This window comes from Crotalus tigris, unplaced genomic scaffold, assembly GCF_016545835.1.
Source record: "Crotalus tigris isolate CLP2741 ecotype Arizona unplaced genomic scaffold, ASM1654583v1 scf7180000017545.3456711, whole genome shotgun sequence".
Lineage (NCBI taxonomy): Eukaryota > Metazoa > Chordata > Lepidosauria > Squamata > Viperidae > Crotalus > Crotalus tigris.
In genome coordinates this window covers 323433-350278 of record NW_024096464.1, presented here as the reverse complement: position 1 = coordinate 350278, position 26846 = coordinate 323433, and the positions used below count along the sequence as shown (strand labels likewise).

The following is a 26846-nucleotide window of genomic DNA, read 5'->3' as shown; positions in this document are numbered from 1 at the left end:
AAATATATTTTGGTGTTCATAACCCTCTTTTAAAAAAAGGTACTTCTGTTGAAATTCACTGCAAAAGAAAGACTCAGAACTGGAATGTTCAACAAGCTTTTGATCATTATTTTTTTAAATGTAAACTAGGTAATTAATTTTGTTCCTGGTGTATAAAACTAATATTTTCAGCATTATTAAACAAAATAATTATAAGTAATGACTTGGGACTGAAGCTTCAGAGGTATTTATCCTGATTTAATTAGTTTATTTTTCTCTGTGTTTCCCATATTTATACAAAACTGTCTTTCCATGGTCCCTAACATAACAGCCTAGAATATGCCATTCCCTAATCTTATAATCCTCAAGTGCATAATGCACATAAAATGTGATTTTCTGAGAACTTCAAGGTTTATCCATAAATATCTCTGTCAAATTCAGAATACTGGCAAAATATTTCATTCCAATCTGAGAAGATGTAGAAGAGCCATTTGCAAGTGCTTCTTGGCTCATACTACTTAGAAATGATTCATGGCAACCTGAAAAATAATAGGAAAATAATTAAATAATGAATTATTACCGTGTAGAAAAATGACCTTGGTAAGCTGATTTAATCATTGGGCAGTGGGATATATTTGACTGTTTAGGTAGCTTATCAAGGACTATGAATGGGGTCCACATCAGTGGTCCAGATAAATTATCATATTTCTATATCATGAATTTTAGTCCCTTGGCAGATGGCAAGGTTGGAAAGTTTGTTCCAAGGTAAAGTTACATCAATATAATGTTATATGAAAGCTCAGTCTTTCCAGCTTATTCTTATATCAACAGTAAATTAAGAATTTTGCAGGTGGCAACAGAGACAGGGTTTTCAAAGTTTACCAATGCCTCCAACTCTAAGTAATCACAGTAAAAGTATCTCATGGAATATTTCGAGTTTTGATAAAGTGATGATCAAAAAAGAAGCTGAGTGTCTAGATGCTATTTGAAGGTAGATGGGAAGCATTACAGTATCAGTACAATCATTCTGTTAGGAAATATCCAGCCAGACAGTGAGGGTGGTCTCAAACGAGGAATTAGCCTTGAATCCTTGTGTAGCCACAAGATATCCAAAACTGACCCTCCTAATTTCCATAGAGCCTTATCTACTTGTTCCCATGGGAAGAATGACAGTCTGGAGAGATTCCCGTGTAATTGGCAGAATATAATTAAGTCATTAGATTGAAGGCCACACGTGTGGATTTGGTGCCTGACACATTCCTAGGCAAGGACAGGCTGCTGATTAGGTCTCAGCCTTACCAGACAGGAATCACAACCAGTTAAATCAATTCTACTTTATTGTAAAGTTACATTAACAAAAACTTTGCAAATCTGAAAGTAGAATTTTCCCACTGTTTCTTTTACAGCCCAAGAAGCCAGAGAGGTTCCGTTCTGAGTGTCTTGTCCCACTCACTGTCCAACTGTGGGCTATGTTGTTTCTTCTCTGACTATTCTCTAGGCATGTCTTCATCCCATCTCCCAAGATCTTTTGCATATACATTACATTGGGTTATATAACAGGATTGATCCTATCATGAGACAGAGTGAGGTGGCTGATGCTGGAAGGCAGAAGAAAGACATTGGGAAGAATGCCCCCATAAGCTCCTAGCCCAGCGTGCACCTTTTAGGTGCAGTGGAAACCACTACCTCATCCTAGTATTGGAATAAATAGGAAAGAAAAAAATGCCATGCCAATTGCAAACTGCCTACAGAACTGCCTGAATTGAAAAACAAAACAAAACACTTTGGGATCCCTGAGAGGAGACTTCATTTATGCTAGGTTAAAACAATATCTGTTTATAAGATCAACCTTCCAATTTTGTAATTTTTAGACTGATTGACTAACCTATCCAAGTAGGTAGGGCTATGAATGTTAAGTACTTTTGGTCATCCTGGTAATCCATCTAGTTCAGAGTTCTGCTAGATCATTCCTATTACACTGTAATAATGTTAACATTAGAAGTAGTAATTTTTAAGACCACAAATGTTGAAGGATACAGGGAAGTACTGAAAGGTACTGTTCATTTCCTTTCTTAGTACAATAACCCATATTGCACCACTGTCTGTAATATGATTAAGCCTCTTCAATTTACAGACCTAACCAAGAAGCTTAATAAGGGTGACAAAAGTATTTGTAGCTTTATCTTAACGCTCCCTAACCTGGGCTGTGAGGCATATAATTGTATTGCAGTAGCAACAGAGTTGATGGAGACAACTATCTAGGCCAGTGATGACGAACCTTTTAGAGACTGAGTGCCCAAACTGCAACCAAACATCCACTTATGCATCATCGAGTGTTGGATGGGTGTGGCCCATTGGGTGGGTGTGGCCCATTGGGTGGGCGTGGATGCAGTGATAGCGGCAGACTGGATGGGACTAAAAAGTTCAATCAATCAATTCCAACTTTGCAAGATCTTTTTTTTCCCGCGAGAAGTTGAAATTGATTGATTGAACCTTTTGTTTTTGTTTTTTTTTGCACACGGCGGTGAAGGCCTAAAGTGAAAAGATTTTATAAAACCCAGCTGAAGGCCTAGGACTGGGGCGATGGCACGCGTGCCCACAGAGAGGGCTCTGAGTGCCGCCTCTGGCACCCATGCCATAGGTTTGCCACCACTGATCTAGGCAGTTTTGAATGGTTGAAAATTTTTAGGACCACAAGGTTTGGTATAATTCTATCCACATTATATATAGTTTTGTACTAATATATAGTGGAATAGAGCTGCATGATATAGCAAGGGTCCCTGACCCCTTGGGCCATGGCCACTACCAGGCTGTGGCCTATTTGGAACTGGGCTGTGTGAGCAGTGGGCCAGTGCACAAACACACACAAATTAAGCTGTGTGCACATGTGTGTGTGAACCAGCCTGCCACTTGTGCAAATTGAACTGTGCACACGCATGCATGAGGGCCAGTCTACCACTCACATGGTCTGATTCCTTTCTCCCCCCTCCCCCAGCTGGACCGTCAAGCCACAAAGGTTGGGGACTGCTGTGATATAGTACTGTTGTTAATCAAAGCAAAATTCAACAGTCAACACTTCAGGGATTCTGAAGAAATGGAAAGTTCTCAGAGTGAAAATGGACATTCTCTCATGTCCAAAAGTAAAGAAAAGAAGAGAAAAGAATATTTTTAGACATGCTTGCAATTCATTGTGGCTACAGATTCACTGCTTCATCCAGGATGGGATCTCAGAATTTCACTGGTAACATTGTCTGAAAGAACATTATCATGAGAGAAATACATGAATTCTACATCTTTTAAGCTTTGGATTCCATCTGGATTTTTGCTTCCTGGAAGTAACAGTGGAGCCATTTTTTGCCTACTTGAGGATTTTTCATTTGGTACTGCATGCTTTTGATTTGCACGTTTTTCATTTGTGAAAATTCATAGTATATTTGTAGCGATTATATCTCTCACTTTAGTTAGAAATGTAAAGGGAAATTCAATAATAGTAACTCTCCCTGCCTGCCTTACGACCCTGCTTTTCTACTTAAAATAACAAACTCGGGATTTTTTTTTTTAAAAAATGCATATTTGATTGAACTGGAAATAATAATTCTCTAGAAGTAGATATGCTTAACTGTTGCCATATGTTCCAGTGAGCCATCCCCTATCAGTTGCATGCTGGAGCTTAAGTAAAAGATGGAATCAATTCAACTTTATTGTAAAATATCAATCAAGAAACAACCGAGTATCCTACCCTTGGCAAAGCCTTGTACAGCCGTGCAAACAGAAGCATTAATTTACCAGTATCGGCACAAGGCAACTTGGTGCCTCAGGGTCCAGAATACACACAGGTCCCTGCCTGCCGGGTTTTACCTGATTTTCAGATTCTTTTAATTAAAGAGCAGATTAAATGGGGAGCTGTCAGCCACATCTATTATTCCAAGACTGCACTTTCCAAACTCCATGTAGTTTCCATAAGAAACAAAAGGTGGTGGCTGGAATTCAGTGGTTTGTTTGGAAAAGTGTTCATCTCTTTGGAAGAAAAGATATAGATGATCGAGAGGGAAATCCTTACAATCTGGGTATTTTGTGACTGGCCATGACTTCTAGGGGAATCATTTCATGAAGAGGCAAGTACTCCATGACAGAGAACTCATAGCTGACTTTTCAAATTTGATTACCTGATGAAATATACTTCCAAATTTAAAATGTTCTGATAGGCCAAAAAAAAAAAAAAAGATAACAATTGGTTACTAATGCTCAGGCAACATGACAAAATGGGCTTGTCCTGCCTGGCTTTGCACGCCTTGTATTTCAGAGCAACAGTCCTTGTCTGGAGGAGCAGACTATTGATTGTCTTGGGGTGGGGGTAGGCAACCTTGGCTCCTTTATGACTTGTGGACTTCAATACCCAGAATTCCTGAACCAGCCATGCTGACTCAGGAATTCTGGGAGTTGAAGTCCACAAGTCATAAAAGAGCCAAGGTTGCAAACCCCTGTCTTGGGGGATGGGGGTAGGAGAACATAATTTTATTTTTGCCTTTTTCCTTAAGGATATACAGAACAGCACCCAGCCATATACAAACCCTTCTATAAACTCTATGAGGGAGATAGGTGGTTAAGAAGTTTAATATTTATATATCTCTATAAATTCTATCATGTTCATCATCATCTCTCTCTCTCTCTCTCTCTCTCTCTCATTTCTCTCCCTCTCCCTCTACTTCTACTCTACCTCTCTATCTTTCTATCTCTCTCTACCTCCATCTCCATCATCATCGCCATTGTCATCGCCATGTCCATGTCTATATCTATCTATAATAAATAAAATGTTAATTGATATTTTCTATTTATTTTCATTCTGTAGACAGAACCGGCTCCCTGTAGTCTCCTCACAGTAAAGATCATAAAAATCAAGAACCTCCGGAAAGCAGATCTATGTGAGTTCCTCATCTTACTTTTTGATTAGAATCATAATGGAGAAAAGAATCACAGGAAAGTTGAAATATAAGTTGAAAGATAAATCAGCAATCTTTCCCAATACTAAATGTGCATGATAGGCCAATGATTATTTCTACCTTTGGAAATCTCATATAAAAATTTTGTACGCAAATGCTGAAAACTGATGGGGTTAGTATGACATGTCATAAGATGTTGTAAGTTCATGACATTTCATCCATTGAGGCAGTCTGTTATCTATGCTTAGTCAATACCATTAAAAATGGGTAGCAAATATTTATGATGTATTTATTTTTATAATATTTATTGTGCATCTTTATGCTAATGGATTCTGGGGTAAACAATAAAGTTAGAAACAAATGCATTAAATACATATATAAATAATAGAAACTGTAAAGAGTAAGTTCTTTCTATGAACTAGAAGTTCATAGGCACCATTCACTTAATCTAAGAGCTAAGTAACATTTGGAGGGTGAGTCAAACAAATCTTAACTGAAAGATTTGCTGTTGTGTCTATAGATATAATAAATCACAATAATGTTAACCTGACACCATCCATTTCATGTCATCTTCACACAAATTGTTTTACAATGTCTGAGGCAACTATATAAGTTACATTGTTTGTAGAATGATATCGTGCCAAATATTATTTCTTCAACAACTTTCTGTAGATGCCTATCATGGGTGTCATTTTCCCATTGATATGAAAATTTTCATTTTTCATTAAACTGTAAAGGTCAAGATAGTTTCTTATGCTTCACTGTTTTATAAAATTTTGGGGAAATGGACAATAAATCCACTTTAAGATTCATAATGAGAGGTGTTGGTAAGTGTTTCCAATTTTCTCCAAAACTTTTAACCAAAAGTCATCATTAAACCAAGCTGTACACAGAATGGATTAGAAGAAAATGTTATGTAATAAATGCACTGTTTATTTTACTAAAACATTTAGTAAATGATGAACGATATTTTAAATTTTGTTTTAAATATATTGTAGGGAGGTACAGGTGCCATGTACAAATACAGCAAGTATCTCTGGATGCCATACTACCAATTCTTCATGAGATAAGCAGAACCAATTCAGCACAATTACTACTATAAGTAATGCTAAAGCCATAAATGCCTTAAGCAAATAGCACTTAGTAGTTTTTTTCTCCATTCATTCTTAGCTTACTTAATCTGAGGATAAGTCATGCTGTCATACTGACAGAATCTAGTAGCTATTAACTCCTAAAATTGAATTGTTATGGCTGATCACACTTAAGTTGGTTGAAGAATGATTAACGTGTTTTATGAACACCAAAAAATGTGGGCTACTCAGAACCTCAAAACTGTGACTAAATGAAATTCCTCCAGCTGACCATGGAGAGGGATTAAAAAAAATCAATAGGTGGCTGCTAGGACAGAAATGAATTGCTAAAGCTATTCCAAAAACAGTGGTTGCCTGAATGTCCTGGGTCTTCTACTTTATTTTTCAGTCCCTTGGAGAGTATGGGGCAGAGGCAGAAAAAGACAGAGATGGGTAATTCTCCCAAATCTGTCTTGGTAACATCTATTCCAATCAGAACTGTGCAAACATTTTTTTCTTCAAAGTTCCTCCATCCTCCCAAGAAAGAAAATGCATTAATCCAGGAAATGACGATCTCACAGCCAACCTTGCGGTGTCTGGGAAGCTCTCTGAAATGTTTGACTGAGGCACATGTGATTATGAGCAGGCGAGAGGCTCACTGGATCAGTCATGTCATATGCATAAAGCTATTATCTCCTAGTGATGAAATAATGGTATTTATGCATGCAAGCTAACTTGTCCTTAATTAAACAAACAAACAAACAAACAAACAAACAAACTGTTGAATAGACAAGTATAGATGATGGAATAATGGTATTTCTGCATGCAAACTAACTTGTCCTTAATTAAACTAACTAACTAACTAACTAACTAACTAACTAACTAACTAACTAACTGTTGAATAGACAAGTATGGATAGAGTATACTTACAGTATATGTTTGGAACATAATTGTGAGTCTGCCACTGAATCAAGATTTCCATTAAATGAACAACTAAAGCCAACAAAAATGTCAGGGATATCTGGTCTCAAAAAGCTTGAAAAATTGCAACAAGAAGGCAGGCAACATTCTGCCCTGGGGTGCATTTTTAAGGACTTACTGAAGTACATTTTCCTGTGGGAAAGTTGCTTACAAGCATGAACTTGTTATTTAGAAAAGTCCCTAAAACAATGCATAACTTTGGAGCACTAAGAAAAGGCACTTTTATGCAAATCTGTTCTGCTAAGTTTGTAAACAGGCACAAATGAGAACAAATGATCAGTCAGATAAGACATTCAGTGAAAATCACATTAACAGATCCACCCATCCATATGGAAGTCTAAGTTTCTATGACTAAGTATAATTTTCTTCCTGCAGGTAATCATTCCATGTGGAAACAGATTTTGATGTGGCTTGCATTAAAAGAAGTGCTGGTTCCACCCAAATATGTTTGAGGAGTTATTGGCACCTGAAGAAACATCATGGTCACCTGAGTAGTTGAATCAGCTGTCTCTAGGATTAACTAATCTTTGTATACATATTTCAGCTTGGTGCTATTATTTGATAGCATTTTGGCAAATGCATATATTTGCCGTTTTCCTGTTTAAGACAGCCAAACTGACACACGCACAGATGCACATTTTGGCAGAACAAGTTTCTCCTTCAATCTTATCTTAGAATAACAACAATTCTTTAAATGTTGATCTTTCATGTGGCTAAACTAGCATAAAGGGGAGCTGTCAACACAGATGGAGTATCCCAGGATCTACAAATATTTTTTTATACCATTAGTTTTGTAGAAGAGGAAATAACAAATTGCCTCCTGTCCTGAAATGAACATTTAATAAAGGGATATCCACAAGGTATCTGTGTGTCAAAAAATCAAAAATCAAAATGGCAGCTGTGACCATGTGCTCAAAGCCTTGCTTCTTTTTTTATATGTACAATGACCTTCACTACCACTTCCTAGAACAGACATGTCAAACACAAGGCCTGGGGGCCAGATGGGGCCCATGAAGTGGTTTCATGTGGCCTGCAAAGCCATCATGAAAACAATGAGGGAATGGCTCCTGCTGCCTTGGCCTTGGCCCAGGCTGTCTGGGAGCCAATGTACAATTTTATGGTGGCCATCTATGCATCTATGCATTCAGTCTTAGCTCTACAAGGCTGTCTGGAAACAGCAAGGAACCAGCCCCTGTCATGCTGGCCCCGCCCCTGGGTGCATGCTGGGGAGGTGTCATCCTTTGTGAGGAATGAAGAAATGCACCATCGCCTGGAATTGGCCAGCAAATGGCTGTTGCCTACTTCACATATCTGGTTTGATGGGCTCTGGGGGGGAGGGGTTTCGGCAGGCATGGGGCACTCTCCTCACAGTGCTGAGAGGCTGAGTTGGGCGGCGCAAATCCAAAAAAGAAACACAAGGCCGCCCAGCCTGCCTGGTTTCAGCAGGCAGTGAGGCGCTCTCCTCACAGCGCCAAGAGCTGAGCCAGGTGGTGCAAATCTGATGAGAAGTGCAATGCTGCCTAGCCCCCAGCCTGCCCAGTTTCAGCAGGCAGCAAGGTGCAAAGCTGGTGAGCTTTGCACCACTCGACTCAACCTCTTGGCACTGTGAGGAGACTGCCCCGCTGCCTGCTGAAACCTGGCAGTCTGGGGGCTGGATGGCATCACGCTTCTTTTTGGATTTGCACCACCCAGTTCAGCCTCTTGGCACTGTAAGGAAAGCACCTTGCTGCCTGCCAAAACTGGACAGGCTGGGGGCTGGGCAGCATTGCGCAGGTAACATTGACTCTCAAGCTGCTCATAGCATCCCCTCCCCCAGAGCCCACCAAGCCAGATATGTGAAGTAGGTGAGGGCCATGTGCTGGCCACTTCCAGGCGATGGTGTATTTCTTCATTCTTCATGAAGGGTGACACCTCCCCAGCTGCATTTCTTGCCTGTTTTTCTCCCTCCCTCATCTCAAATATTTTCCCACCACTCTGTACTTAGGAAGGAAGGAAGGAAAGAAGGAAAGAAGGAGAGGGAGGGTCTGAGGGAAGTCCTGCCTTAATCCTGCCCTGCTACCCTTTCACCATCCCCTTGCCCCCTCATTCTGCCTATCCTGGGGGTCTCCCATCCTATTGCTAAGAAAACTTTGGATACAAAGGCGGGTCTCCTCCCATGGAGAGAGAATGGGCCTCCCTCTGACTTTGCCCTCGTACTCATCATGAGCAACCTGGGTAAGGAGAGCAAGCACAGCAGCAGCAGCCTTGAGGAGGAGGTAAGTGCAGCTGGGTGCCCCCTTGGGGAAGTGGGGCTGGGCTTGATGCTGCGGGTGCTTGAGGGCCAAGCTGGGCATTTGATCTCTGCTGCCCAGGGCTCCTGGCAGCCCGCACCACCATCCAGCCCCCCGCATGGCCTGAGAGGAACAGTGAGGTTCCTCCAGTGGACCATGCCTTGGCACTTGCCCTGGTTCCCACCCCCTTCTGCCAGAGACCCTCAGATCTGTCCTACTTGTGCCCAGGCCCCCACAGGCACCCTTGACATGAACGATGTAGAGCTGGTCACGCCCACCCAGTAGGCCACACCCACTGCATCCATGCCTACCCAGTAGGCCACACCCACCCTTGCCACACCCATCTGGCCCCCTGAGGGCAACCGCAATGCTGATGCGGCCCTCAATGAAATTGAGTTTGCCACCCCTGTCCTAGAAGATTTGCCTGTTCAGTAACACAAAATCCTGTCTAACTTGTGTGAGAAAAAAGAGAGGGCTGGGCCAAAATGCCAGGTTTGCCAAAAGGAGGTCAGGGGTGGTCCTTAACATTTATACTTGCTGATTTATACAGATGCAAATTTATAAACTCATCTGTAAATAATATTTAGGCTAATTTATATAGAGGCAAACTCCCATAATTATAATTTAAATATTAATATTAATTGGGAGGCAGGTTAACAGGGTAACCCATGAAAATGTGAAAGTGTGGATGAGCAATTTGGAGCCCCCAACTTTCTTTTCTTAGAGGGCTTTGAGGCTCCTTTGCTTGACTTGCTAAATGCTAAACTGCTCTCCATATTTTATCTAGAGCCTTGTGTTAATCCAGATTGTATGATTTAGCTGTGGTTCGGTGTGTCATGTGAATCTAGAAAACTGGATTGACTAATTGGTTCAATTAATCTTAGGTAAGGAACAAGCCTTGTGATGATGCACGTGGCAGAGGCAATTCATATGCAAATTAAAAAGAACGTTGGGTCCTTGGTGCTTTCTGAGTTTGGTGGTTTTCTTGAAAGTGTAACATCATCAATACTAGAAGGGATTGGGGTTTGCTCTTATTTTTATATACTAGTGCCTTGCCCTGTCAGCATTGGTGGGAGTGTTCTTAGTGGTTCCTTGATTAGGCTGTTGTTTACTGTTAGCTTGTTTGTCTCCTTGACTGTTTAAATTAAAAACAAAATGAAAACATAGTTAATAGTGTCATGGGAACACTACTTGTGTTCTTGGATAAATAGGGGACATCTTCAAAGAGCTATCTGACCTTTGATAACTGCTTCAAAAAAGACCTGTTCTACATTAACCAGGACTTGCTGGGGCTACCCAAATCATTCCAAAACTCATTTTGCAAAGCATCCTTCTTTAAAGTTTTGAGAAAGTTACATGTTTGGAAGGCTTCCTGGATTTGTTTTGTTGCTGTTGTTGATGGTTTCCTGTGGCTTGTCTGCATGAGTAATGTACATACTTCCATAGACGGAAATCTCATTATTTAAGGTCACAGCTGCCTCAGTTGCTTTGAAAAGACACATTTTGCTAATTTCTTCTCCTTGAAATCCTTTCCACAGCCATGGATCTCCAAGCCACTCTTTTGGATGTCTTGGGAAATTATAGTCTGGAACTATTTATCCCAGTCCTACTTGGATCCTTTTCAGCCAGTTTTGCAATGAGATTGAAATGATATATTTTATTCAACAATTTATAATAGCACACAGTCATTCTCTGGCTTCATGACACTTCTATTCTTTGCAAAGAAGTAACTTTTTAAAAATATGCAGATTTCAATAGAATCTGTTGAAGCAAATGACTCTTGATTACAATAAATTGCAAGTTGTTGCTTGTGTAAAGCAGCAAGCATGTGATCATCAGTAACTCCTCTGAGTTTTATATAAAAAAATTGGAATGCCTAACCCCATCAAAAATGATAGCTATAAATAAGAAGGATGTGCCTTTCCTTAAAAAAAATAGAGCACCCTAATTGTGGAAATGTGCAAGGTGACAGGAACAGAAAGCAAACTCCAGACAACAGGAATTATTTGTGAACTGGTTTGGCCAGCCAAAGTAGCATCTCCTGCAGAAAGTATTGTAAGTATTGTATTTGGAATTTAAAAAATAGGCTGCATTTTGAATATTAGGCTATTTATCTTACAATGGATCTACCTGGGGAGGCTCTTATTATAATGTCAACTATCTGATCATTATGTGACAGAAATTAGACTTCTATAAACCTTTTAAAATTCACAGTATTTGTGAAAATCATACAAATCCAAGTCATCATACTGACTTAAAGAATGGGTCCAAAATCCAGGACCCATTACTCCCATGGGACTGAATTTGGCAAAGTTGTGGCTGTTTCAGAGCAGCTGTGCTAACACATGGCCATGGATAGCTGCAGTTGCATGATTGTCCTTTCTAAATACACAAGATGAAGGAGCATATCTTTGCCCTTCTGGCCAAAATTTGAAATTGCTTAACTGCAGAGATAATGAAGAAAGGATGAAGAAAGGACTTAGATGCCTAGGGGCAAGATAGTATTGGCTGGGGGGATGGGCACTGGAAGTCCATGGATGAGCCCTGGAAGGAGGGGGTTTTGGGGCCATATTGGGATGGTAAGTGTTTGAAGGATACAATCTGCATTTTGCTTCTTAGGCTGATAATCCATAAGATGTCTTTGCTCAATGACTAAGCCAGTCAAAATTATCTTTATACAAAAACTTACCATTTCTTTGGTTACCTTAGAAATGATACCCTGTGATTCTACTTGGAAGTTACAAGATTGAGTGGTTTCATCTATTACTTACAGAAATTATGTAAGATGATCTATTCTATCATTTCCTGCTCCTCAATGCGGTAGAAAAATATTCCTCCCTACATCCTCCTTATTTGTCCCTACTTATCTTCCCTTCTCCTGAATAAACAGTGAATGAAAAATAAGTCTGTTTCCTTTTCACAAACATGTAACAAATAATAGATGCATCTTTCTGTTGTGGTAGAATAATGTTAGGATTGAAATGAAAAGGAGTGATGAGTTTTACAAGTTTTAACTGGATAAGAAAAGAACCTGGGTACAGAAATGGAGGGTAGCACTTTGGTTACCTATCAAATGTATTTCTTCGGTCAGGATACGGAAATGAAGTTCATCCAAGTAGGCTTAATGGAATGGCAGGTAATTCATAGGAGACCAGGTGGCACAGTGGTTAAAGTGCAGTATCGCAGGCAAACTCTGCCACAGACAGGAGTTCAATCCTGACTGGTTCAAGGTTGACCCAGCCTTCCATCCTTCTGAAGTCAGTAAAATGAGAACCCAGATTATTGAGGTCAATATGCAAATAATGCTTCTGCATTGTAAATCACCTAGAGAGTGATGTAAAATGCTATGGGGCAGTATATAAGCCTAAATACTAATGCGATTGCTATCTTCAGACTTAACTAAAGTTGATTTGAAGAACTTTATAAAGGAGTTCCGTTTCCCAGTTATTTAAAAACTGCAACCACAAGTTTCCTGCCGCCCAGATGGCAAAACATGTGATTTCAAAAAAACCCACACAAGCCTGAAGACTGCACTCTCTGGATTTAATGATAGTCAGGAATCAGCTATTTCTGAAGGCACACTGTAACATCATCACCATCATGCTGGTTACAACACTGGCCATAACAATAAATATATTGAATTGAATTTATTATAGTTCTTTTCAGTCATTAGGACAAAAGATCTGACTTCTCCAGATACTTTGCTTAGGATAGGTTTTACCTGTCCTAGTTTTATGTGCTTCATATAATTAAACTCCTTTCAAAAACATATTTACAATTATTCTGAAATAGATGGTCTTGGTGTTCTCTTGACTTTTTATTAGAAAAGATAGTACAAATACAGTAGTTTAGATTTTAATCCTGAGGCTCCATTGTGGCTCCTATGGTCAACAGTAGGCACATGAATTCTTTTTTTTATTGTCCTACTTATTTTCTTTTGAAAATTAAAAATACCCTTGTTCTTTGTTTTCTCCACCATTTTTGCATGGACATACACATTGGTTCTTTGAAAAGTTCCTTTAAACTTCATCTGTAGAATGGGGATACTGCTGTGTTTATTTTGTGAAAGCATGAATGCTTACCTGAAAGCCATTTTGTGCTTAGGTCGTTCTCTAAAATTCCATTTGTTCCTACTGGTTCACGATATTTGACAGATCCTTGTGTGCAGGCGAGCATTATTGTGAACCAACACTACACGGGAAGTCAGCATGCCCCGACACTTGTTATGGATGGCTCATCTCAGTTTTCATAATGTTTCACAGTAGACTTCTGAATTGATGGTCGAACCACTTCACTAGCAGTGCCCCTTTGGCATCTTCACATTTGGGGGGGATTTTCTATGGCACCATTTCCAGTGTGGTTTGGTTCACGATAATGCTCACCTGCACACCGCTAGATGCACCCAAGAACTTCTGAAGCAGTTCCGTTGAGATGTTTTTGATCACCCCTCTATAGCCCAGATTTGGTGCCGAACGTCTACTACTAAGGAATTTCAAACCTTGTAAGGTGTTATGACAAGTGTCTCAATTTGAATGATAATTATGTTGAAAAGTAATGTAGTGTTATAGTTTTCTAATGTGTATAATAGAAGTTCTATATCTGCGAGTGTATGTCATTGATAACCAAATGGAGGTTTATTTCCACATTGCCCTTGTATATGCTTCTTCCGGTTCTTGCCCTACATACTTCAGTTCACCACTGCAACTCTAAGCCTGGGTGGTGAGGAAACAGAGAATTCCATGTGATCAGACTTGATTAAGGAGCGACACATAATTAGGAAACAGAGATGTCATAATATTAAAATGAATTGTGCAGGCAGATGGGTGGACAGATTGTGCTTTCAGGATCTCAACAGGACCGATTATTAACATGGTAGAAAAGTGGGAAAAAAGTTACTCACACGCCATCTTAGAAGATGATTTGATTTTCATTCCTCCCACCTTTCTTTGCAGGATATGGCAGAACCAGTTTGCTTCGGTACCTGCCTTTTAAATCTAAATCTCAACCAATATAGTGAATCTTATTTTCTCTAGGTATGCTGGAAATATCATAATCCCTTCCCCAACTGCCCAGAGTCACTTAGATAGTGAGATGGAAAGTGCCTAAATTTGATATCAATCAATAAATCAATAAATCTTTTCCTTAACCTTTTGACATATTTTTCCTCCCTATCAATCTGCTGTATCAGCCTCACTTCTGAAATCACTCACATTTGATTTGTAGATAGAACATCCATCATATATACTCATAGATATTGTAGTTGATGCATGGTTTTTATATAGGATTTCTCTTCTACTGTTTAGGCTGATATAGCCATAAGCTGATGACCCATTCAAACATTCTGGAGATTGAGCATTTTTATTATTTTCTAGGATTATATAACATCTTCATGAGTTCAGGGCAGTAAATATAGCATTCTGTGACATGAAACTATCAGAACTTTTTCTGCCCACTAATTTTTTCCTTCTTCTATATATCAGTCCTTCAACAGAACAGAGTTGTTGCTTGTCTATGAATGATATAGCCATTGCTTCTAATTTATTTCCAGGTTCTCTATCTCTAACCAGGTTCACTGCTTAGTCACATTCATGAAGGGATGATGGATGGAAAAGCTTGACATGCAGAGAGATTTCTCCTTTTAAGAAATAATTTAGTAATAACTCTCCATATGAATCTTCTGGAATATTGTAGTAGGTAAAAATTGGCACTTTTATTTAAGGATGCTCTGAATTCAGCTAATTTTGGAATGACAGGGTGGGTTTTTCATGGTGTTACAAATTGTGTTTGAATATTTTAGCATGTCAACAATTATGATGTGGCTTTTCAGGGAAATTGGAGCTAGTGTAATTTCTCTGTTAGCTTAGTATAAAATGGTTGAAAGCAAAGGAGTCTCTTAATTAGCATGCCAGCATGTGGAAGTCCATGATGTACTAAGAATCCTTATTCAAATTAATGTGAGTTTTATCATCAGCTGTTTGATTAGTATATTTTTTAAAAATGTCCAGGTGCAAGGAACCAGAAAGGACACAATGGACGGATGAGATCAATATATTTTTTGATGCTCACCTAGAGAGATGAATCTTGCCAGACTGAAGCACACACTGCACAACTACTAAATAAATATTGCAAAATTTAGGGAGGATCTCCCTTCAGCCTCTTGCTCCCCACAAAAGACTCAAGACTTTTCTCCTCAACTCAGTGTTAGTTTCTACCAGAGTTAGTTTCCACCAGGGTCTAAGAAAATAGGAATATTATGGAGCAACTATGTCGCTTTTGAAACATGGCATACAACAAAAACATTGTTACCTGAATATTTTTGCTTTGGTGTTTCCGGTTATGCAGCACAATTAAGCCACAGCCTTGCCAGTAGGAGTGATAATTAGCATCTTGTTTAGTAGTCTTAGTTAAATGTCTGTAATGCCATTAAATATAAGCCTTGTGCTCAGCCAAGTGTATTCTATTGTTCAAGAGTGATCTGAGGGTTATGATGGCAGTTTATGTGCATGAAAGAGCATCGTTCTATAGGGGGTATGAACCATCTCTATCTGACTTATCGGAAAAACCTCTCTCTTTTGAATATCATGTAAAACCTGAGAAGACTAGTGTACATTTTGCATTTCCATGCAAGTTTGTTTATCCATTAATTTTCTGCTCGTTATATATATATTTTAAAATAGCTCTCAGACCTTATAAATACTAAAGCTTCTTGTGTCTAGTATTAAAGTATGCTGTTGCGTCCCTATTTTTCTTTGTTCTACTCAAGGAGACTGTATGCAAACATTCTTGTTTGAAAACATAGGAGCTTGCTTAGGCATCTGCTCTCTTGTATTCACATTTAGTTCTGCTTTAATGTATAAGGTTCTTAACAAGTTAGCTCAAGAATCCTTTATTATTTTTTGTTTAGGTACATGGACAACTTTATTAATTTATGTGATTAATTTGATTAATTTAAGGCAAAATTAGAAATGAGGATAGAAGTAGGTGTTTGCTTGATTACAAAGCCAAATCCAGCCATTTTACTCATAACAATTTACTGTAAACTAGCCAAAGCATAAAGTTGGCCCAGTATTGAAAGATCCTACTCAAAAGATAAGCAGATTAAGACTTTGCTTGTATGGTTAGGCCCGGAAGAAAAGTTGTACTACTCCCCCTGATGCACAGCAGCATTCCTGTTTATATTTCTTTTTTTCTTTTTGTATAATTTTTGATATTATATTTGATTTATTTTATGGATGGATTTATTTGTGGAGGGATTGCTTTGTGATGTTTGTTAGCTATCCAGAGCCTTTGGGAATGGTCATGGCATTAAAACAAAACAAAAATACATATACGAGTTGTTGTACTAATATGAACAAAGAAATTTGAAAACCCTGAATAGTGTTCCTACACAATTTGAATCATGAATCCACCATAAAAATGTCAACAACACTTTTCTCCAGCTAGAGTATGTTTCTATACTAGATTGGTTCATTACCCCAAGGAAGTTCATAATTATCGTTTTGCAATCTAGTAATAATGTATTTTAAATCCATATATTGTGGACTACCCATATCTGTCCTATCTCTTCTGACTTCAACCCCTTTTTCTCCTGCTATCCTTTATTTGGATCTACAATTGGTTCAATTAATGTGACTAAATAACTTTACATAATGAGAAACTTATAGAACTTTGCATGTAATCATGACACATTGCTACATTATTAGTAAAGGCCTGTGTCTTTTGGTACAGTAACCCAGTCTGACTGCTATGTGAGTTTATACTTACCTACCGCTTCAGTGAAAAGGATGAAGACACAGACCATCAAAGATTCCAAGGATCCTGTGTGGAATGAAACTTTTCACTTCAGAATTCAGAATAAAGTAAAGGTAAGGTAATTCTTGGAGCTGTGTTCCAATACATTTAGAAGATACCAAGTGTGACAGGCTGTCCTTGTTTAGGTGGGGGAATGAAGTCAAGATGGTAGTTGTCACTGTGCAATTGCAACCCTGCCCCCTTTTATCTCTGTCACATTTAAGAAAAGACTGGGCTTTGATCATGTGATCACAGCTGCCAAACTGATTTTTTTACATTCATCTCCTCTCCAGTCAGATGCCATCGAAGGGCCAATTTTATGAGGAAATTCTTAGATTTTTTTTGGGGGGGGGTCTCTTTTATACTCAGTATACAAATAGTAATGTAGAGAGGCTAAAACTATGAAATGAGACTTGCTATGCAACTGTTACTTCAAGTAAACATAAACCAGAGCAAACAAACAAACAAAAGGTCTTGACTGTGAATCAATCAATTCAACAAGAGATGAATTACCAAGGGGATTCAAGAATCAGACCCGCAGGCAGTGGTGGGATTCAAATATGTGAACAACCAGTTCTCTGTGTGGATGCTGCTTCTGGAAGTCCATTCTGGGCCTGGGCAACAAAAAAATAGCTACTAGTTCTGCCGAAGTGGTGTGAACTGGCTGAATCTCACCACTGCCCACAGGCAAGAGATAATGCAACAGTGGAAATTTGCCATTTCACCTCCCTTGTTGCCTCACAACAAACAACAATGACACACACACCTGATGTCTCTTTCACTCATCTTTCAAGCATTTCAAACAGCATTTGAAAATACCCTAACTGTATGGTGCATTTATTTGCAAAATTTTCTGTGTTGCCTCCACATGTCTGTCCAGGCACAGCAGCTTTACTCCACCTATAGAAACAGGTGGAGAGTTCTCTGTGCAAATCTACAGAGACCAAAACAACTGGGAAAACCCTCAAGGCAGAGTAGGCCTAACTTCTTCCCATTTCTTACTTGTAAGAAATGTTTGTTCCCTGGATGGATAGCAGTTATATATAAACTGCCCAGAGTCACTTGGGAGTTGGGCAAAAAACAAACAAATAAAATCTGGTTCCTTTTGCATTTTTAAAAAGTTTCCTGGAAAGCTCTACAAATCCATATTTAATTTCATGTTAATAAAGTAGAACTTTTCCATGATTACACTGCAATAGGACCTGGGGCTATTGGACTAAATTTCACATGGGTTCCTACAATAATTCATATCTTGTCATTTTATTGGCAAGTAAATTGAGATTCTAGAAAGAGTACAGAGAAGAGCAACAAAAGTGATTGGGGACTGGAGGCTAAAACCTATAAGGAACTGTTGCTGGAATTGGTATGTCTAACAATGAAGAGAAGGATGAGATAGCAGTGTTCCAATATCTCCCTCAGAAGAGGGAGTCAAGTATTCTCCAAAGCACCTGAAGACAAGACAAGAAGCAACGGATGGAAACTAATCAAGGAGAGAAGTAACCTAGAACTAAGGAGAAATTTCCTGGCAGTTAGAACAATTAATCAGTGGAACAACCTGCCTCCAGAAGCTGTGAATGCTCCAACACTGGAAGTTTTTAAGAAGAGACTGGACAGCCATTTGTCTGAAAGGTATAGGGTTTCCTTCCTGAGCAGGGGGCTGGACTAAATGACCTCCAATGTCCCTTCCACCACCACCACCACCACCATCATCATCATCATCATCATCATCATCATCATCATCATCATCCTGTTCTATGGAAATCTATTATTGTTTGGTGGATTATGGATACAATAACAATAACTATTTATGTAATCAGAATCTGCAATTATAAATAAAAACAAACAAGTCATGTACTGGAGCAGTGGTTAAGCAGTGGTTAGAACGCAGTATTGCAAGCTAACATGCTGCTCGCTGCCAAAAGTTCGATTCTGACTGGCTCAAGGTTGATTCAGCCTTCCATCCTTTTGAGGTTGGTAAAATGAGGACCCAGATTGTTGGGGGCTGTATACTGCAAACTGCTTAGAGAGGGCTGTAAAGCACTATGAAGTGGTACATCAATCAATCAGAATAGAGCTGGAAAGAACCTTGAGCTCTTCTAGTCCAAACCACCTGGTCAAGCAGGAGACCCTATACCATTTCAGACAAGTGGGTGCCCAGTCTCTTCTTAAAACCTCAAGTGATGAAGCACCCACAATGTCTGAAGGCAACCTATTCCACTGGTTAATTGTTCTCACTGTTAAGAAGTTCCTCCTTAATTCCAGGTTGCTTCTGTCCTCAATTAATTTCCATCCATTGTTTCTTGTCTTGCTTTCTGGTGCTTTGGAAAATAAGTCGACCCCCTCTTCTTTGTGGAGACCCCTCAAATACTGGAATACTGCTATCATGTCACCCCTAGTCCTTCTTTTCTCTAGACTACCCATACCCATTTCCTGCAACTGTTCTTCATATGTTTTTGTCTCCAGGCCTTTTATCATCTTAGTTGCTTTTCTTTGCATTTTTTTCCAGAGTCTCAGTGCTATTGCTAAGTGCTAAGCTAAGCTACTGCTAAGTACTAATAGCACTAATTTCTAGTAAGTGCTATTGCTACATACAGTATAATTGCTCCATTATTTTTGCAAAGAAATGTTCTCTCTTGTGTTGCCTAACAACAAATGAAATATCAAGGGGGAAAAATAGGCTGAGGCAGGATGCTAGCCTAAGTCACGGATAGAATTCTGAAGTTCTTTTTGTTGTTGCTTTCTCCAGAATATTTTAGAATTTAATGTCTATGATGAAGACAAACTTACAGAAGATGACCATCTCCTCACTGTTTTGTTTGATGTATCTAAAATCCAACTTGGAGAATCTGTTCCCCTGAGCTTTCAGCTGAATCCAAAGGTGACTGCTAAACTTAACAAGCCTGCTTCTTCTGCTTGAGGGAAAAGACATGTTTCTCTTAGTTTTCAAAACCTTCTCATTCTGCTAATGTGGAGCCATATTAAAAGTGGATGTTTTGTAGTCTGCATAAGATAGTATTTTTCATATAAAATATGTAACTTGAGCTACAGCTAGTCAAAACAGTTTTTGGGGATTATTTTTGTGGGCTAAAAAAGTCTTTGAATTTGTCCAGTGCAGGAAAGATTCTCGATTTTTCAAGGGCAGAACTTCTTTTTAGTAATGACAGTAAAATCATTACAGAAAAGCCCACATGGGTTTTCCCTGGGACTTAATGGAAGCATGGGAAGTCAGGGTAGCTACAGGCCTTCTGATAGGTGATTGAACAATGAGAAACAGGACATTCAAATAGATGTAGTAACAACATGCTTAATTCCTAATACATTACAAATACATCAAACCAAATACTTTTTACAGCAGTCTAAATGAGGACTGGTAGAAGATAAATGTAGGATTTGGAGAATAAAAGAAAAACTCAGGAGATGTTTCTCCCCATTATCACTAATGTGAGCTGTATCTATTCTCCTTTAAATGTTTCAGTTTGGAGTTGAGAAGTTTTAGACAAACCAGGAACATGGACAACAATGTTACTCCAAAGTGATAGCCATTTAAATAGCCTTTAAATTAAGACAGATTAATAATAAACTAATTTGCCCCATTTATTTCCATTTTTTTTCCATTTTGGACAGCAGATCCTTTGTCAAGGGCATAGTCACACAGATAAGACAAGTAATAACATGAGTTATGTGCAAATTGTATGTTTTTATTTGATTTGTTTTGATGTCTGTAACATCACTGTGGTTTCTACTGGATGTGTCTGGTTTGAAATTTGACATATACAAATTACATCAAATATTTATTTTGTTTTTACTTTTCTACTTCTAGGTATATAGATCACTCTATCTGTAAAAATATTCAGTAAATATTATACATAATAGACAATGTATTAGTTTGTTCAGTTATATTGGTTTCTCTGAATTAATCATCTATATTTAACTTGTGGGTGCTGATGGGGAAAGACCTGGTTGCATTGTATGTTTCTACAAAGGAACCTTATTGAAGGATTTAAGCATTAAAAGGCCTTATTCCTAAAGGAATGTGCAGAAATGTGTAAAAATATGAAACATTGTATTTATTTTATATTTTCAGGGCAAGGAGGAACTAGAGGTTGAATTCACAATGGAGAGCAGGTAAGAGCAAATACTGTAACCATAAAAGAGTATTACCAGCATAGACAGCTTGCTTTAGACCTTACCTACTAGATGCCACTGTCAATATGCATCAAGATTTAATTCATCTGGCAATAATAGAAGAGTGTCCTTTTCATCGGTGATCATAGTAGCTCTAGTAGTCCTTCCATCTTGCTTCCATTTTCTCTGGAAAGAATACCATATAAAGGGCTTTTGAGCTAAGCCCAGATACCCTCCTCACTAAATCTGATAAATATCTAGTTAAACCAGTGAACTATGGAGTTGAGGCATGGAAGATTACAAATATGTCAGAAGGAATATTTTCCTGCTTGTTAAAACATTGACTGAAATAGTGTATTTTTTTCCCCTTTTCAGCCCTGACGTACCAGAAAAAATTCTTACCAATGGAGTCTTAGTGGTAATTTTGCTATTCTACTCTAGTTCTTGAACTGCATAGCTGAGGAAGGGAAGGTTCTTAAACTAAGGATGCTCAGCTTCTGTCCATCTTAACATTCCTCTGGGTGATTGGCTAGAACTTGTTCATTTGGACAATTTACTGAAACACTTGTCTTGGAACAAACCTGGGCAAGAAGAGACATTCTAAGTGCAAGCTTCTATATCAGATCTTCCCCAATCTGAGGGGTAGAAAACAGTAAATATTTGTACTGCATTCTTTTTTGATATCGGTATGAAGACAGCTATCAAGAAATTGCACTCAGATCAAGCTTTGACTCTCAACCTATTCTATGCACGTATATATTATAAAAATACACTGTTATGTTTATAAATATTTGCTTATGAGAGCCTGTTTTAAGGCTTAAAAAGGTTAGGACAAGAGATTGTACTACAAGGTCTGGATGAGCATTTTTTCTATTGCTCAAAAGATAATACCTAGCTGGAAAATTGAGCAATGTGTTGCCATGTGCGTCTGTAAGATCTTGCCTTCAAGAGGAAAGATGCAAATAACAACAACAGTACCAATATAAAGATACCAGGTCACAATGAAAAAGAAAATCCTAAATTTTGTATTTGGTGTGATTATCTCAATTAGAACTAGCAAATAAAATTGTACCTGTCCAAATTTATCAAGCAAAACAGTAAAAATAAAAAGAAAGGCAGAGAGCAAAGCGTGCACAGAAGAGTAAAAAAGAAACAAATATAAAAAAATGGAAATTGACTAGAGGGTAGAAAGGGAAAATGTTTCAAAAAATTAAAAACACTAAGCTTAATTATTCCTTCATATGTTTTATTTGTGCATATTGTTATCATAGTGCTTATAAATGCTTAGGGCTTGATGTCTTTTATACCACTTAAATTTCATGTCATTCTGCATAACAGACTCATAGAAGTATAAAAATGTAACTTTGCCCTATACCACATCTTTTATTATTGCACTTTTTTATAACAAATCTTATACAGTCTCGTGAAGTTGCCTGTTTAGAAGTTCAGGTGAATGGGGGAAGAAGAAAAAGTGTCTTACCAGGTAAAATATAACTTTTGATTTTTATATTATTCAAAAAGAACTGATTAGTATCTTGTTTTCCTCTCTGCAAGCTGTTCCCTTCCTGATCTGTATGGAACTGCTATGATCTAATGCAGTGGTTCTCAACCTTTCTAATGCCACGACCTCATAATACAGTTCCCCATGTTGTGGTGACTCCCAACCACTCATACATCACCGGGTGCCAGAGGTGTGGCCAAAGAAAAGGGGGAAAAATGGCGGACAGCCTTGTTTGGCGATCCCCGTGAAATGGTCTTTCGACCCCAAATGGGGTCCCGACCCACAGGTTGAGAACCACTGATCTAATGGAACATTCAAAAACATTTTAATTGCATTAGTAACATTCCAGAAAAGTAAAATGTTGACAAATATTACATCTTCTCTAAAGCAAAATTCAAAATTAATTTAGATTAAATGGGGAAAAAGACATGCATGATGGATTTTGACTTTTATTAGAAATTGTTGACAAATTCAACAATTTTGGGCCTTATCATTCAAAGCATTTTGGATAACTACTGATCTGAACACATAATTAATACATTCTGTCATTTTTGCCATTTATTTTAGACATTCCCTTCCCCATTTAATTTTAAATGTAAATTTTTATGGCCACTATAAGACAGTTGACTATATTAAATCTAGAAAGATTTTTCTGCTGATGGATTATCCAGTGAGATCAGAAAAAGGGCAATTATTTTCCCATGACAATCCCTCAGACATTTTCAGAAGTCCTATAACACATATATAAATAAGGTGACCAACTTTTTTACAATGAGAAGGAGGACACAAATAAATTGAAGAAAAAAAAGTGAGTCTAATGCATGCGTGTGTGCCGTGTCATGTTTTGGTAAGAAGTAAACAAAGCCTCTTGCGTGCGGCGCACTCTTGCGCGCGGCGCACTCTCTCAAAACAATTCTCCTGTGCAAAGTGCATGCGTCTCATAATCACGTCTCGCCGCACTCTACCGAACCTTGACAAATCGTCATGTCAAATACAAATACATCACATCATACGCAACGGATCGGATCGGCATCGATCGAATATGGAGATTTACAGATTAGTCTTCAAATATCAAAAAGGAGGACATATAGGAGGACATCTTTCGAGAGAGGACAGAACTTACAAAAGGAGGACTGTCCTCCCTAAAGGAGGGCAGTTGGTCACCTTAATATAAAATATGCCAGTATATGTATCAATTTATTTTTATCTATTTCTACAACGGGATAGCTTTATTAAAATTTATTTATTTGGATTTAAAAACATAACTGAACTTTTAAAAAGTATATGTAACATTTATATAACAGTTGCAATCTTGTCCATTAAAATAGTGAAATTGTTACTACAATTCTGAAAGGAAAGTAAATGTTATTCCTGTTAGTAGAGAGGGGGGAATCTACTCTAAGGTTATGTATTGAATTTATGGTACAGATGAAATACAAAAATGTAAAGTTAAGATTAGTTCATCTACAACATTCATCAGAGACATGTGAAACAATGTCAAGTCTATTAATTGTGAACTGTGGCCTATCCCAAACTTCACAGAACTTTTTGTGATTGTGTTTGTAGTGTCCAACATTTAGCAAAATTAGGTCAGCTATAAATTCCCCACAATGGGGTGCTGCATATGGTTGTGCAGGATTGGCAAAATCTATAGAAAAAGATCTGATATATCTGTATCTCATAGAAAAAGATCAGATCTGTACTGTCTCCTTTTTATCACTTCTCCCTAAAGATGTTATAATGAATTGCTTTTGTGAAAATGCAATAAAGGATGCAACATCCAGTGGAAAGTAATACCTCTTTTGATGTGTACTGCCAAGTAGTTATAATATGCTATTTAATTTCATCCTGATAAAGCAAATTCTGAATAATTCATGTTTTGAGAAAAAAAAAATCTTGTTGCACCCTAGATCTACGTTGAACTCTGTTACTTAACACAGGGGCAATACCCATCTTACCTTTTCAGGGGTATAGTTTCCTTGCATATTCTAATCTGGCAATAAAATGAGAGAATCTGGAGCAGCCTATGAAAATTAGATGCCTGAGGCAAAGGATCACATGACATCTCCTTCCTCTTGGCAGCTGTATGCCACTTCAATACCAGAGCAATATCCTTCAACGCTGGGGTGGCTGGGAGGATACTAAAGGAACAGTCAGCTTCCATATATGTTATCTTACTCTATCTTGTGGCAATGGCCAATTGTGAAGATGATTATTAATTTCTTGATAATTCATCACTGTTTTCAGTATGTAAATTTGGTCTGTTACAAGTACATAGATATACTTTTAAATATCTCTCAAAATATCAATTCTTAGATATTCTTTTAAATATCTCTCAAAACCATTTTGCATGGTTTGATAACCTTCATATTCTAAAGCAGGGGTAGGCAATCTTGGCTCTTTTATGACTTGTGGACTTCAACTCCCAGAATTCCTGAGCCAGTGTGGCTCAGCTTGGAAACTCTCCCTTTCCCCTCAGCATGACTGGCTCAGGAATTCTGGGAATTGAAGTCCATGAGTCATAAAAGAGCCAAGGTTGCCTATCCCTGTTCTAAAGGGATCCCTAATGTGTGATGCTGGAAGCCACATATTGACAGAATATGAATTCAATTTATGTTGCTCTCCAATCTAATGATTGAATCAAGTGATCAGGGAATGAAGGTCTACTCAGAGAAAGAAGTGTGGAGGGGATTAATTTCCTTGGTTTTGTTAAATTCTGCACTTCCTAAAAAGCATTAAATAGTCTTCAAAATAGTATGGAGTTGGAGTTGGGGATTAAAGGGGCAGTTTACAAAGATATCTTTCCTTTTTCTTTTCCTTTCCCTTCTCCTCTCCTCTCCTCTCCTCTCTCCTCTTTTTCTTTTTATTTTCTTTCTTATCAAGAATTTTTTCATTAATCAAGGAATCTAAATGGCATTTTCAATATTTGTGCATATTTTCATAGGATCATTAATTAATCTTGTTTTGTCTTTCATTTAGAAAGAACTTTTACTCTTTCAGTGGATGGATCCTATGAAGAAACTCAAAATCTCAATTTAGGTTACTGGCTTTGCCCTGCTTCTCCTGCTAAATTTCACTATATCAAATACAACCAATCAGACCTTAAAATTGAATTGCCAAGGCAGTTCTGTGCAGTAAGTTGCTTGTCTCCATACTTATAGCCTGTGCTTATCTGAGAATGTGTTGCATACTTGTGTCTCTCCAGGGAGGCCTCCAGCAGCTGAGCCACTTAACTTCTGCTTCAACTGCTGCTCCAGGGGAAACTTTGCAAATAAACTCTTGCACCTTGATACTGTTCCTCAATCCTGACTGCTGGATTTAAGGCACAACGTGGTGTCTTTAACACAAATACCTATTTTTACCTCACCCCATAAAACAATATTGGCAATACTGAGGTGGGACTGGGGTAGTGGTTGGAGCATCATTTTTTTTAATACAGCCTCATTGGTGGAAATGAGGTAAGACGCTCAGTGGCTTAATGATTCTGGAGATGGTCTCAGCTCCGCAGTTCGAGCCCAAGCTTTGGAATGGCTGGTAGGCTCCTGTCACTTGCCTCAGCTTCTGTCCACCTAACAGTTCAAAAGCATGTTCTATGCAAGTAGCTAGATAGATACCACTTTGGTGGGGAGAGCAGCTGGTGCTCTGTGCATGCAGTCAGGTTCCTGAAGGCTCTGAAAATTCCTGGTTGCAGCACCCACTTGTGAGGCAACTCCAGGAAGGAAGGGGGCCTTGGGTGATGCTGCAGGAAGAGCTATACTTTCTCTCTGTTGTGAAGCCAGCTCACCCTCCTGTGTTGCGCCTTGGAAAGGGTGCAAACATGTACTATAACAGAGCTGGTACCTTGGCAAGCCAAACTACTACTCTACAATTGCATTGTGATCTCCTGGATATTGTAATAACCTCAACTATGGACTGCCATCAATAGTCAATCTAGAACAGGGGTTCTCAACCTTGGCAACTTTAAGACTTGTGGACTTCAACTCCCAGAATTCCTCAGCCAGCAAAGCTGGCTGAAGAATTCTGGGAATTGAAGTCCACAAGTCTTAAAGTTGCCAAGGTTGAGAACCCCTGATCTAGAACACTTCCAAAAATCAGAACAAGCCCAAAGTTGCTGAAGTCCCTGCTTAAATAGCTTGAAGGAAATTAGTGGTGAGACAACCGGTGGGCATCAAATATTCTTTCATGATTA

At 38.5% G+C, this 26846-nt stretch overlaps 1 protein-coding gene across 1 annotated transcript in view; it reads left to right on the top strand.

Moving 5' to 3' along the window:
- LOC120299909 (cytosolic phospholipase A2 epsilon-like) overlaps nucleotides 1-26846 on the top strand; it is a 43695-nt gene that overhangs the window by 682 nt on the left and 16167 nt on the right. Inside the window, exons 2-8 of the mRNA XM_039325257.1 lie at nucleotides 4829-4901; nucleotides 16969-17105; nucleotides 19778-19909; nucleotides 21116-21156; nucleotides 21532-21574; nucleotides 22576-22639; nucleotides 25637-25791. Coding sequence (XP_039181191.1) covers nucleotides 4829-4901; nucleotides 16969-17105; nucleotides 19778-19909; nucleotides 21116-21156; nucleotides 21532-21574; nucleotides 22576-22639; nucleotides 25637-25791 — 645 coding nt within the window. The remainder of the gene's footprint in view (nucleotides 1-4828; nucleotides 4902-16968; nucleotides 17106-19777; nucleotides 19910-21115; nucleotides 21157-21531; nucleotides 21575-22575; nucleotides 22640-25636; nucleotides 25792-26846) is intronic.